We start from the raw sequence: 13,635 nt of genomic DNA on the forward strand, positions 1-13,635 counted from the left end.
AGCACCTGTGTCTTATCATTATGAAGCTAAACATCTTGATCTTTCATTTCTTGGAAAAGTTTTACCTTATTTAAAAAGTAGAAACAAAATATTTTTTTAGAACTTTATAAGAAGACAACCAACAGATTTCTTTGTAATGAGGTAGCTAGTTGAATTCACCTTCTAAGCCTTTAATAAATTGTGAAAAAAAATACTCTGCTTGAGGCCTTAGATCAGGTAAGTTCAAAGTGTTCGCCATAGGTTTCAGAAAACTACTGATACTTATTTCCAATTCTTTGAAGATAAATGGCGAAATGAAAAAAAATTGTAGTTCAAGAACTATTTTCTAAATGAATTTCCTCCAATTTTACTGTAAGTCTTGAAGCAAAATTAATATTTCTGTCCAATAATTGATGTATCACTCTTTCTCACTGCTACAAGTTCATTCATACGAAGTTGGCATTTTTACCCAAGTGCGAATATCTGATGACTTTTACCATGATGGCAGAAATATCTTTCCCTTTTGTGGTTTCATGAATAGAAAAAAAGACTTCTAATTTTAAATTCTTAAGTGATGTTCACATTGCCATCGCAAGCTCGGAAAAACTGTCATTTGAGCCATGTCTTGAACACCTAAACTTTCATTGAGTGCTTTTGAAAAACACTGTGCATTTCAGATATTCCAACTGGCAATGCAAATTATCGCCTATTGCTGTTAGTATTCTTTTGACCTCAATACATCTTGGTATAAAAGATATCATAAAATGCTTGAACATATTTAGGACAGACATTTTTTGCAGCATTTATCATCCATTCCTTAACCATGGCTGACTAAACAAAAATGAATTGAGTCTGCCTTACCTTAACTAAGGAACCATCGCTAAAAGACTTGGAATTTATTGTGAATAAGTAGCAGCTCATACTGCCGATTCATTCGGATAAATATTTTTGTGGCAATTTTTTTAAAAATAATTTGAAATTTTTTAAATTGAACAAAAATATTTTTGGATCTTGTTAAAATGTCGCGGGATGCATGTTTGACACCCCTGCTCTAGACAGAGGCAGATCTATGGTTTTACCCGCAGGTATACAAATTTCAACACCCTTAACCCACTCCACTAATTGACCACTCATTCCTCAAATTTGCCACCCTGGGATATACCTGTAGTCATAGTGATGAACTCGCATCACAAGAACCTAGATTTGAACCCCACTGGCAGCACAGTGGTGGTCAGCTGAAGTTGGTTTTTTGTGATTCGCAACATCAAGGTGTGAATGTAAACCAATCTCCCCATTAAAAGTCTCACAGCAGAAGGCAACAGACCTACAAAGGTAAAATATTAAATCATTACATTTGACTTATAGCTTTAAAAATATATTCACAGATTTAGTGCTAAAGATTTACGCACAACACTCTGATACACATTCAGACTGTTAGGTACAGTGCACCAACCACAAGATGAGACTTGACTATATTATGTCATGTTGGACGATTTTATTCAATTCTTTTAAGTGAAATTATTGCGCATCGTGAACAAAGTTTGGCAGAGACTGAGATTTGTATTTGGCTTGACCTTTGAGAAAAGAATAGAATCGTCTGGCATGTAGAGACGTGTGATAGCCAAGTCTCATCTCATGATTGGAGGACTCCCCAAAGCAGAATGTTTTGCATTGTTCTGCAACGAGTCCTCGGCTGATTGGAAATGTTCTGCAGTTCCCATAATCGTGTTTCATACATTTTTCTTAAAATTCTTCCAGATTGTTCTGCAGTAGCACTGATTGTTCTACGATGTATGTCGCAGATTTCGGCATATTCTGCTTTGTTGGGAGGACTTTACACATATGCACTTCCAGCTAGGGTTTAAGCTATTGTCGCATTTTTTGCAAAATGCGAAAGAAAATCATAGAATGTGAAAGAAGTAGTTGCCACTTGTAGTAGCAAAAATGCATACAGGAGGTACGAAACGAGTAGACATCCAACCATCAATCATTACATTAGCATTGTAGTATTTTGCTAAAGCTTATTCCCCCCATTTTTGCTTTTTTGTGAAAGGAATTTTTTATCCAGCTTAAACCCTGCTCCCGGCACAACTCATTCACTAGTAAATTGCCGATGGCGATTGACTGAAGTTGAGCTTAGTTTGTAAGAAAGTGTCCGAGATATCCCCCATACTAGACATGATGATGTCAATACATATATAAGTGACCAAGTGGCATGGTGGTAAGATGCACGTCTACCACAGTGAAGGTTGCCATCAGGTACTGGGTTCGATCCCGGGTAAGAATATATCATAGATATTTTTCCTAACGAGCTTCGGGTGACCACTGATAGATGACACTTTCATTTCCAACCCAAAGTGTTAATGGCAGTAAATTGTGCATAGTGATATGCCGGATTTGGTGTGTGGTGCACAGTAGTACATATATAAAATACATATACATTACTATTAGGTTACAGGGTTGAAGCTACAGTCACATTTTTCAGAAAATGCGAAAGGAAATCTTAGAATGAGAAAGCAGTAGTAGCAACTTTCGCAAAAACTCATACAGGAAGTTCCAAACAAGTAGACATCCATTCATCAATCATTATCATTTTGCTAAAGCTTTTTTTTCCATTTTAAATTTTTTGCTAAAGGAATTTTTTTTATCTAGTTTAAACCCTGTTAGGTTAACCTTATATATTATTGATGTGTGCGGGGGCAATGCTTTCATGACCCCCCCATCCTTCTGCCCCTGGGGACTTATGGTTAAAAACCTCTGCTTCATACACAGCTTTTTAGATGTATTCATTTCAACAATAAAAATGATGGATCAACGATAAAAAAAATCATTGCAAATTCTGTGGGAGGAAATCCATACACAGAACTTTAAAGATTATAATGAATCATTTACAAAAGATGTATTTCCAGTGCAGTCTCAACAAGTTCAGGGGGTCACAAAAGGTATTTTTTGTTGGCATGAATGAAATTTACCCATAAAATTCTTTCTTTCTCTAAAACAGAGTACAAATGTAGTCTATTGCCATGGACATGGGCCCCACGATGGGGGGGGGGCGGCTGTTGGGTCTCGTCCTGGGACGATTTTCATCATTTTTTTGTTTTTTCATGCTACAAATTCACTATAAAGGGCCGTGAAAGCCTATTCTGGGGGCCCACGAATGATTCCAGCCTGGGGGAGGGGGCCTGCTAGAGGTTGTAGGGGCCATGGGTAATTACTACCGAATAATTTGTGCCAGAAGCGTGCATGTGTACCTAACAGTTGCGGTGCTCATCTAAGCATTGTGCATTAATATTTATTGCTGCCATCTATTTTTACAACTAGGAGTAATGGTTGAATACTTGTACCATTGTAGGTCTTGCTTTCTGTGGCTAGACTGTAACAGGGAGATCAGTTTGTATACATAAAATCCTACATAATAACATAAATTTCAAACAATTTGGAAATGTTAAGTATACGTTCATAATTACATACAGTGGATCCAGCTTATAACGTTCCCATTTATAAAATTTTCACGCCTTGAACGATCCATTTTCATGGTCCCAACTCAATGATACTCATTAAAAAAAAAACAACCGAAAAAGCTTTTTTCCCAGCTTACAACGGTTTTTCATAATGGTATTTCGAAATACATTATAAGCGGGATCCAAAATATATAAAAATTATTTTATACATAAATCGATCAGTAAGTTATCGAGAGAGAGAGAAATCACCAATTATACACCGACACAAAATAATAATAATAATTAAGTGGGGGAGGGGGGGGCTTACGTTTTGCGTAACATCATGTCGTATCGTCGAATCTGTGGCTGATCCGTTCATATAAGTCTGTTGTTTGTCGATTTCACTCTGCGAAATTGACACATCGGGCACCGCTTGCGCTAGAAGTCCGTTCAAAATAGTGGTAGCCATGCTTGCGATAGCTTCCTACCTAGACACAGCGCCGCTCTCTCACCAAACGATCTCCTATTGAACACGGATCAGCGTTGCCTCAAGAAAAAAATTTTTTTTTTTCCTTCAAATAAATGCGTCCTGTCAAAAAGCTTGCGAGATCTATTTCGTCACTCAAACACACAATAAACAATCCCCTAAATTAAAAACCATCGTCGTTTTTAACAGCAGCCTTTGTGTGCTTGTGGACATTTATAACAAATAATGAGAGATATACAATGACAATCACGGGCCCCACTTCATAAGCTCAGACAGCGCGTCGATCTAGTGAGGCCGGCGAAACAATAACAAGAAAGATACCCGGATGGGAACGGCTGCTGCTGTCCTCCCGCTGATGACGTCACGTCATTGTTTGTTGATGCAGCTGCTCGGCGTTGATTCGGTTTTCGTGGGGGGGCAGATGTTTCTACGAAAGACAAGATCTCATTGGATGCTTCAAATGTTAGCCAATAAAAAATTCTCAATCAATAAAAAACAAATTTCTTTCATTAAATTATCAAGTAAAAAAAAATTCACTGCATAACCATTAAAAAAAAAGAAATTAAATTGAAAATGAATATAATTCCTGTTTTTTTTTCCCTGGTGATTTTTGAATTCCCTTTCCCCCCCCCCTTCCTCCTTCGAGGTTTGGGAGGCTTCAGGCAAATTTTTTTTTTCTCATGAAAATCGAGCACTAACCCGCTCTATCGCCCCCGTAGATCATTTAATGCCAGGGCCGGACGGCCGCCTTGAGCGGCATGATTACAGGGGCGGCATTTTTTTTTTTTATAGCAGATTTGTTAGGACGGTGTTTTCACTCTCGCGAATTATTACACATCGAAAAATAATTCGCGTATCTGAAGGGAAAGCGCGAGTGGATAAATAAACGCAGGTAAATGCAATACTTTTCAGTATTGAAATGGCATTTAACTCTTTGATATTCAATACTAAATTCATCTCAACACACCTCTAAAGGAATTCCAGGTCTTTCCATTGTTCCTATGCAAAGTTATCTGGGGGATTAGAAACGTGTTCGTTAAAACATTTGTTTTTCGCTGTGGCGGTATTTGTTAAAACGGGATTCGACTGTATTTTTTTTAACCGAAATATTGAACTTTTTTTCGTTTTTAGTCGGATTAGGAGGGCGCGGTCTCCCTATTCCCTCATGTTTAGGGGTCTCTGCTCTTAATATACATATTTTTTGTCATAAATCATTGTACCAGATCTTATCGGGAACCCCCTATTCAACTGAGGTCCCAGCAAGGCCCCTAGAAGGGGGGGGGGTGGCAGAGTTCCAGTCCAGGCCTCAGAATTATCCTCATAATTTTTGTTTTTCACACTATAAGTTCGCAATAGAGAGAGAACTCGTTAAGAATCTTATCTGGGAGCCCACCAAAGTTCTCAGCTTAGGGGTCCAAAGCTGTATGAAGATCTCAAGCCGCTTTGTTAGGGGTCCTACTCATGGCCCCCACATCCTGGAGCCGGGCCCCCAGGCCAGGATTTTATGCGGGCCGCCTTTATGATGAATTTACAGCTTGAAAAAACAAAAAAGGTAAAAATCGTCCCGGGGCCCCAGGGCTGAAGCCTTGTCAGCCCACCCCTTGTGGGGGCCATGGTCCTACTGCAAGATGGGGAGAGGGGATGGGTCTCCGTGCCGTGAGATTGAGCTCATGGTTGGGACTCAATAGGTTGGAGCCCCGTCATCCTATATTCGAGGCATATTCACGAATAAAGAGCTTTTATTTTTGCTTTTATTATAACTATCACCAGAGCTCCCGCACAAGAACTCTGGCACGTGCTTTAAATAATCATGAAAATGCTTGAAATAATTATGATGCTAATCATTGAATCATAGAGTGTTTATCTGAGTTGCTGGTTTTTTTACACTATATTGAAGAGTACCCACTAAAGATCTGCTGCTGGGGGGGGAGGGGTGCTGTCTCTATAAGGTTTGGGGGGGGCACGATGAGTGCAGAGATAACTCGCGGGAAAAGGAAAAATGTTATTCCCCACAGAAAACGTGCCCTCTAATTTTGTTCTCTTCCTGATGGAGGCATATTGTTTGCCTCCATCAGGAAGGAGGCCTTTTATTTCACCTGCACTGACCTGTTCCTCTGCACATAGAATTTCGATATCTGTGTAAAATTTTAGAATGACACGTTACCTTATACAAAATAGGAAAATTTGTTTTTGCATAGCAAAAAAAATCTCTACGTATGTACACGGAGGTATTCTCATTCATAGTCATTCCCGGACTCCCAAGGCCGGATTAAGACGCTTCAAGGCCTTAACCACTTGAATGGTTTTGGTGCCCCTCCTCCCTGGTCCCTACAAGTATACTTTACTCTCGACATTGAATCTATAAATTAAAAAAAATAAAATTTTATATATTTCAGAAGTAATTAATCGAAAGTAGAATTATATAACGAGAATATTTATAAGTATGGGCATTGAAAGTTTGCCCCCCCCCCGCCCGTTTTTTCTACTTGTAACGTCTTTGATAACATCTCCTGGTTTTTTTGGAACATCTTTGGAAGTTTTTGGAATTTTTCTTTTATATTTTCCAAAAAGACAGACGTTAGATTTTTTAGGATCTTTTCTTCAAAATCTTTTGTAAACATTAAAAAAAAAAAATTTCCCATCCACTGCTTGTTAGGATTTCATAAACCGGCTTCAAAAGCAATCACTGAATCTTAGCATGTCCGATATTACTCACTTCATGCGCTGACATGAAGAAGACATTGGAGGGGGGGGTGAAAGTTGCTGGTCGTCCCATATATACAGAACTCAAGCACGTACACAAGAGAGGGAAAGTGCATTGCATTGCTTTTTCAGAAGTTATTGGGGGGGGGGGGGGGGGCTCAGTCCCATTACAAAATTTATTACAGGGCTCAAGTGATCTCAGCTTCTAAGTTCCGGCGCCTATATACTCACAGGTACCTTATTTTTTGGTGAACCGCGGTCATTCGTACCTTTTCTTTCTGATACATTAACGAGTTGTAATCTACATATGTAGAAGCATTTTTTTTACTTCTACAGTATATAGAATTAAGGCGTTTTTGTACCAATATTCTAGTTCTCTAGATCAAACCACAAAATACTGGCTCTAGGCTGTGTAGCCTGTGCGGGCGCACGCAGTACCAAATCAGAGGTGAAAGAGGAAAAATAATTACAAAAATTGCAATAAAAACTAGAAAAAGATTTTATGCAAAATTTCAAATTATGAGCGTAGTGGACTGAATAATTCACAGTGAAAACCACGATTTTTGACGCATTTCATCCGGCTTGAAAAACAGCAGCGAATTTTCGGGATTATTTTGCTGTTGCGGTTTATACGCCAGAGGAGCACCGAACCTGTCCATCACGGGTAATAATAATTAACGATAAAATAACGCTCCTAAATTCGTCATCGCCCATTCGCACTCCATTCATTGAAGATATTCATTGCATCGCCCCTGAAGCCATCAGTGGATCCGCTTATTGACTCATAAAGATTTGCACATTTTTAAGTTCACGCCCTTATTCTGTTCTACTTAAAGGACGTGAACTTAAAAATGTGCAAATCTTTATGAGTCATTAAGCGGGCAAGTTCTCTTCTTAGTGCTTAGGTCTCACCCGGATACAACCCGAGGACCTCATGACAATTAGATCTGTTTGCGATTTGCGACAAATTGGTGGGCAGATAATTTTAGGTTGATTGGGGGGGCTCAGAAAAATCAGTTTGTCCAAGGGCTCCCCCCCCCCCATCCCCATGAGCTGTTAAGAAGGCCCAAGCCTACTTTATGGAAATTGCACGAAATCTCATTCCAAAAACTCCTCAGCATCAACGTGGTTTCTAATTTGCAATATTATTAGTTTTTGTGCATTTCCGCTATACTTTTGATAAGGTCTTCAATTGTACAATCAATTGAAAATTCTAGGATTTTTGCTGGATGCTGGAAAAAAATATGCATTTGATAACTTTTTTGTGGTGCCCCCTTTTTTTCTGGTGCCCTAAGCACGTGCTTATTTTGCTTAATGGTTAATTCAGCCCTATGGACTCTAAACGTCCATATTTTGTAAACTTATTAATAGAGCACGGATTAATCATAAGTGCGTTTGCATATTTTGGCCCTTTTTAGCATTAGTGCTTATAAATGCATGAAAAACAGTTTACGCACCACTGCTCTAGGTTATAGACGTGGTCTGGATTTTTTTAAACGCGACACTATCTCGTTAAAATCAAAAACAAAGATCAGCTTTACGAATATCACAGCAACAAGAAATTTTCTCTTCTTTGAAAGCTCTCCGGTATCTGGGATGTTTAAGGATTCCGTGGTGTTTGACATGCGGGACCCCCCCCCCCCAAAAAAAAAGCCTGTAACGGAACCCCAGGGCTCCGCGGAACACCAGTCGGAAACCGGTGCTCTAGAGCAGTAGTTCTCAACCTTTTCTTGTCCATGGTCCCCTTTCAACCATTTCTCATCCCTATGGCTCCCCCTTACGAACATGAATAATTTTCTACCCCCCCCCCCGCCCGTTTTTCCATTAGAAGATAGTTATTCAAAAATTGTCTGAAGTATATAAATATGTTTGAATTTAATTTGATTAACTTTTAACTTATGAAAATAACGAAAGAGCAAAATAAACGTAATAGAATACGGTAAAAAAAAAAAATAGAATAAATTATTTTCAATCAATGTAAATTCTGCACTTGAAGATGACACAAAGTAATCAAGTTACTGTACTGGATGAAATTTGTATTATTTCAAATTAGTTTATTTTTGTGTAAATTATTATGGTTTCGTTGAAAAAATGTCAGTTGTAGCTTCCAAAACACGCATTCTTGTAGTGATAAAAATCGCAAAAAGTGGTAGCAAGCAGTTTTATTAATTTTATTCTCTTCATGCGGATAAAAGTAGTATATAATGAGGGAGTAGCCACACAGAAATGAATCACAATTGAAAAGTTCAACCTTTCACATCGTTTTCAATAATGTATCAAGAATACCGGTTCATGTTGTAGCCATACTATGAACTTAAAAAAATGAACTAAAATACGCGTGTGAAAATTTTTTAAATATTTGTTTGAAACATTCATTCCAGAGAAATCATGTGCGCAGTCACAGGGCCGGATTAACCATTAAGCAAAATAAGCACGTGCTTAGGGCATCAGTACTAAAGGGGCACCACAAAAAGATATCATATGGTTTTTTTTTTAATGCACGATTTTTTTTCAACATCCATCATCCGATAGAAGATCCTAAAATTTTAAGAACACTTGATTGTATAGTTGAAGATCATTGTCACAAGAATGGCACGAAAGATGAGAATCTAATAATGTTGCAAACTAGACTTCACATTATTGCCAAGTTTTTCGATTAGCTTTTCACAATTTTCATAAAGTACCCTCAGGGCTGTCTTAACATTATCATACGCCCACATAGAAAACGACTTTTCTGAAAGAGGCACTACTACCTTGCTAAAAATTCCTACCTACCTATTTGCATATTTACTCTTGAAAATCGGAACCAGATCTAATTGTCACTTGGTTGCCAGAAGTGACCAGATGGGCCCCATGCAGCAAACCAAGTTCTACAGAATAAGGACATGATTTTTGCAGGTTATTAGTAGATTAACTGTGTAGTTTGATCCATAGAAGTAAAAGAAATGCTACCAGGTGTAAATTACAAACTTGTCAATGTATCTAAAAAGAAGAAATACCCAATATATGGTACGGATACGGTGAATCGTCAGAAATAATATACCTATTGGCAGGGCCGCAACTGCTCATTTAGGCACCCCCTCCCCCGTAATGCTGAAGGATTGGTTGAATTTGCGCCCCCTTTTGTAATGCGCCTGGGGCACCAGACTCGCCTGCTCCCCCCCCCCCCCCACTAGTTGCGGCCCTGCCTATTGGTATTATTATGGCCATTATAAGATTCAATGGTTTCTCCTTGGAGTGTTGGTACAGCCTTTATCCATCAACCGTTCGTCCTAGTGGTATGGTTATAATTTTAAAAATTCTCAAAATATGACCAAAAATCACCCTGTACGAGTTTTGAGGATCAAAATACAGTGTACACAAAATAAAAAATTTAAATTTTTGTACGATCTCCCCCCCCCCCCCCCTAATTTCCAATCAGACAGCTCTTTCTCTTCTTCTGAGCCCAACAAACAAATCACATGTTCTAACTGCATTATTCCTTGAGATATTTAAATTCAAAATCGGAGACAGGTCCGGGCTCGGAAGAATTTCGCGGCCCAATGCAAAAAAAAATTTTGCGGCTCCCTCTAAAAACATTTTATGTAGTTGTTCCCGACTCACAAATTTTTCGAGTTGCGAACATAAATCTTGGAGGAGAATTTTTTTTCAGAGAGAACGCATTTTATTACACTAATTTTTTTTCATTATTTCAGGAACGCGTTGATAGTCTGGATCGTAATCAAACACGATCCATTGAGAGAGAATGACATTTAAATTAAGTTTACAAAATTCATAGATTATTAATAATAATTAGCGCGTGGTCCACCTGCTGACACTTCATCGTGGCTCGAATCATATTGAACAGACATAAATTTTGTCATATTTTTAAAGTGCTTCATCATCTCTTTATCAAATATACGTTGTAATTCGATAACTTTGATCATTTTTCGAATTTTTTATTGCTATTTTTGTGTAATTAATGTAAATTAATAGAAGTAAAGGAATCAATTACTGGAATTCCATGACTTCCACAAGAGTAGGTCTGACAGGCAGGATCGTCGTGATAGCATCATAGGCCCCCCGAGCCAAGGGATTTTTTGGAGGCCCTACCTGGAAAATTCTCGAAAAATTCAACTATGTCTCGTTTTTCTGAGGCACCTCTTCTCTTGATGACCTTCGGGCACGGCCCGGAGTGGGGGAAGCATGCGTTAAGACGGCACTGCCGAAGGTTCGCACCAGGCGTCCTCCTTTTTCAATTCTGAATCTGGTAACCCTATCTGAAGACCACATAATGCGTGTTTTCACTTATTTGTTTGATCATCCATATTGTCCGAATGTTTTTGTGGAAAAAATTAATTATTTTTTCTACATAAAATCGATTGTTGCAAATGTACGAATTTTGTTATCAAAATTTTCGTCTCATAAAAAAATTTCAAGCCAAAAAATGACAAAGAACTCTTTATCTCTCTTTCATCATCTCATGAGTTGCCGGAAATTTCGAGATTAAATGGCAGCACCAACAGTATATAAATCAAGCCTATGGATAGAGTACGACGTCAGCGGTCTCCGCCTTGGCAGCGCTGAGAATTGTGTCCCCCAATATCTTTCGTCGGAACATCACGTGACTCAGTGAAAACAAACACGATCCCCCGTTATTTTCTTATCACATAAATAGGAGTTTAAAACAATAAATGAAAAAATAATTTCAGCATGGACGAGATAATTCCAAAATTAATGAAAGTTATAATTTCAGCATTAAAAAAAGATAATTTCAGCATTAAAAAAAGATAATTTCAGCATTAAAAAAAGATAATTTCAGCATTAAAAAAAGATAATTTCAGCATTAATGGAAGAAAATACTCTAGAAATAATGTAAGAGATAATTACAGCATTGATAAAAGTGATAATTCCAAAATTAGTGAAAGAATTAATGAAAGAGATAATAATAAAATTAATGAAAGATAATTCCAGAATCAACGACAGAATTAATTCCAGCATTAATAAAAGAAATAATTTCAGCATTAATAAAAGAAATAATTTCAGCATTAATGAAAGAAATAATTTCAGCATTAATGAAAGAAACAAATCCAGAATTGATGAAAGCAATTATTTCAGAAGTAATGAAAGAAATAATAATTAATAAAGGAAATAATTCCAGAATTAATGAAAGAATATTCAAAAAATAATGAAGGGAAATTTCAGAATTAATGGAGGAAAATTCCATAATTAATGAAGGAAAATCCAAGAAATTATGAAAGAAATGATTCCGGTATTAAATGAAAATAATTTAATCTTTTTTCATCTCTCTTTAGATGAGTTCTTCTCTCTATCCTTTTTTTAAATCTTTAAAACACAATATTTAGAGCCCGAACTGTACGTTTCTATGGAAAAATTGCCAGGCGGGAAGTTCGTTTTGACCGAGTCACGTAATTTCCTTGCATTTGATGTCGCTGCAGTCGCGGTGGCTGGATGCTCCCTCCAGTAATAAGTCCGACCAGTAATGTCGTCTGCTTCTCTTTAGGGTACTTGTTTTGGGCGTCTCCTTGTGTTCTGAAAAAATTACTGAACTGGCAGTTCAAACTTCCAGTTCTGTTTGTGAGCTTAGCTTGTAGGAAACCGAACACAAACCGACTTCTTCCCTGTCGTCTGCTCATTAAGAGGCTCTTTGTTTTGGACGTCTCCTTATGCTCAAATAAAATAACCGAACTTATAGTTTAAATTTCCAGTTCAGTTCACGAGCTTTGTTTATAAGGAACTTAGCGGAATGAAGAATATAGTTTTTTTTCACTTTGAACTTCATCATCACCACATAAGTCACTTTTAAATTTGACATTAGATGGCAGCACATTACTATAAAGTGCAGTGTGGAAAAATTCACTTTTTACGATCTTACCTGCCGTTTGCTTGTGTGGAGAACCTTTATTTTGGATGTCTCTTTGGGGTCTTGAAAAAATTACTGAACTGGAATTTGATCTTTCAGGTCAGTTTATGAGCTTTGTTTATAAGGAGCAAAGCTGAATGAAGGATTTAGTTTTTTATGCCTGAGCTTCGTCATCACCACATAAGGCACTTCTGATTTTGAAAGTAGGTAGCAGCAACAACAATATTTTTAAAAATGAGTTTCTTAAAGTATTCTAGAGTATTAAATTAATTTTAATTCCCTTTTAAAATTGTTAGTGCCATTGTGAATCCGCGGCATATGCTACAAGGCAAAAAAAAAAAAAACTGCTATTGGCGGACGGCGTAACATTTCGAGTCACCCGCTATATACAGATTTTGTCATTGCGTAACGCTGTGACAAAACTGTTCATGTGAACATAATAATGATTCATTATCAGGATTTCAAACCCATCGGAAAATATAAATAAGAGGCCATTCAATTATTACGTAAGCAGATTTTCAGCCATTTTTGACCCCCCCCCCCCCCCGTCAACAAAATTTCGTCAGCAGCTTAGAATATTTCATATCTTCAAAAAGGGGTGGTTGGTGACGTAAACAACCTTCAAACCCCCCCCCCCTCCCCCATCATCAAAAGTCAGCAAATCCGAATCCCCCTCCCTCCCCTCGATGCTGACGTAATACTTGAATGACGCCTAATTCGATATTCAAATAAGAAAATTATCAATTTGTTGACTTCAATTTCGATACGGTGAAAATCTGATATTTCGTTGGATGACAAGCTGCATTCAAGCGGCTTTTTGGTTCGTAATATGGCCGCTCTCTCGCAGGCGAACGAAGCAACGTGCGAGTTGGCTTAAACACAACACAATATTTCACATAATAGTCTGTACTATATTTAATATACAAGGCGCATAGGTAACGGGGCATATGGCATTTTACTGGCGAACCATTGGTTTTAGAGGCATACTTCCAGTTGGAAAAAGTACCCGAATAATGTGTAGTACTCAGATATTTGATTCATGTTGCGAGGGGTTACATAGTTATTAAAATATAAATGTTAACTTTTTATGTGGACACCCTGTGCCCCAAAACCCAATGGGAAAGTTGTTTCCCGGTCCCCAACAAAAAAATTCATCGTTTCTA

At 37.8% G+C, this 13,635-nt stretch overlaps 1 protein-coding gene across 3 annotated transcripts in view; it reads right to left on the reverse strand.

Moving 5' to 3' along the window:
- Positions 1 to 4,213, reverse strand: part of LOC149064916 (RNA binding protein fox-1 homolog 2-like) — a 77,186-nt gene extending 72,973 nt beyond the window's left edge. Inside the window, exon 1 of one of the 3 annotated variants that reach the window (XM_089255307.1) lies at positions 3,748 to 4,213. In XM_089255307.1, coding sequence (XP_089111433.1) covers positions 3,748 to 3,888 — 141 coding nt within the window. In that variant the 5' untranslated portion in view covers positions 3,889 to 4,213. The remainder of the gene's footprint in view (positions 1 to 3,747) is intronic. The other 2 variants (XM_089255308.1, XM_089255310.1) reach the window with 2 other exon arrangements.
- Between the last annotated feature and the right edge of the window lie 9,422 nt (positions 4,214 to 13,635).

Source organism: Pholcus phalangioides, unplaced genomic scaffold, assembly GCF_987345545.1.
Source record: "Pholcus phalangioides strain wild (caught in Gottingen) unplaced genomic scaffold, Ppha-v1.0 ptg000042l_1, whole genome shotgun sequence".
Lineage (NCBI taxonomy): Eukaryota > Metazoa > Arthropoda > Arachnida > Araneae > Pholcidae > Pholcus > Pholcus phalangioides.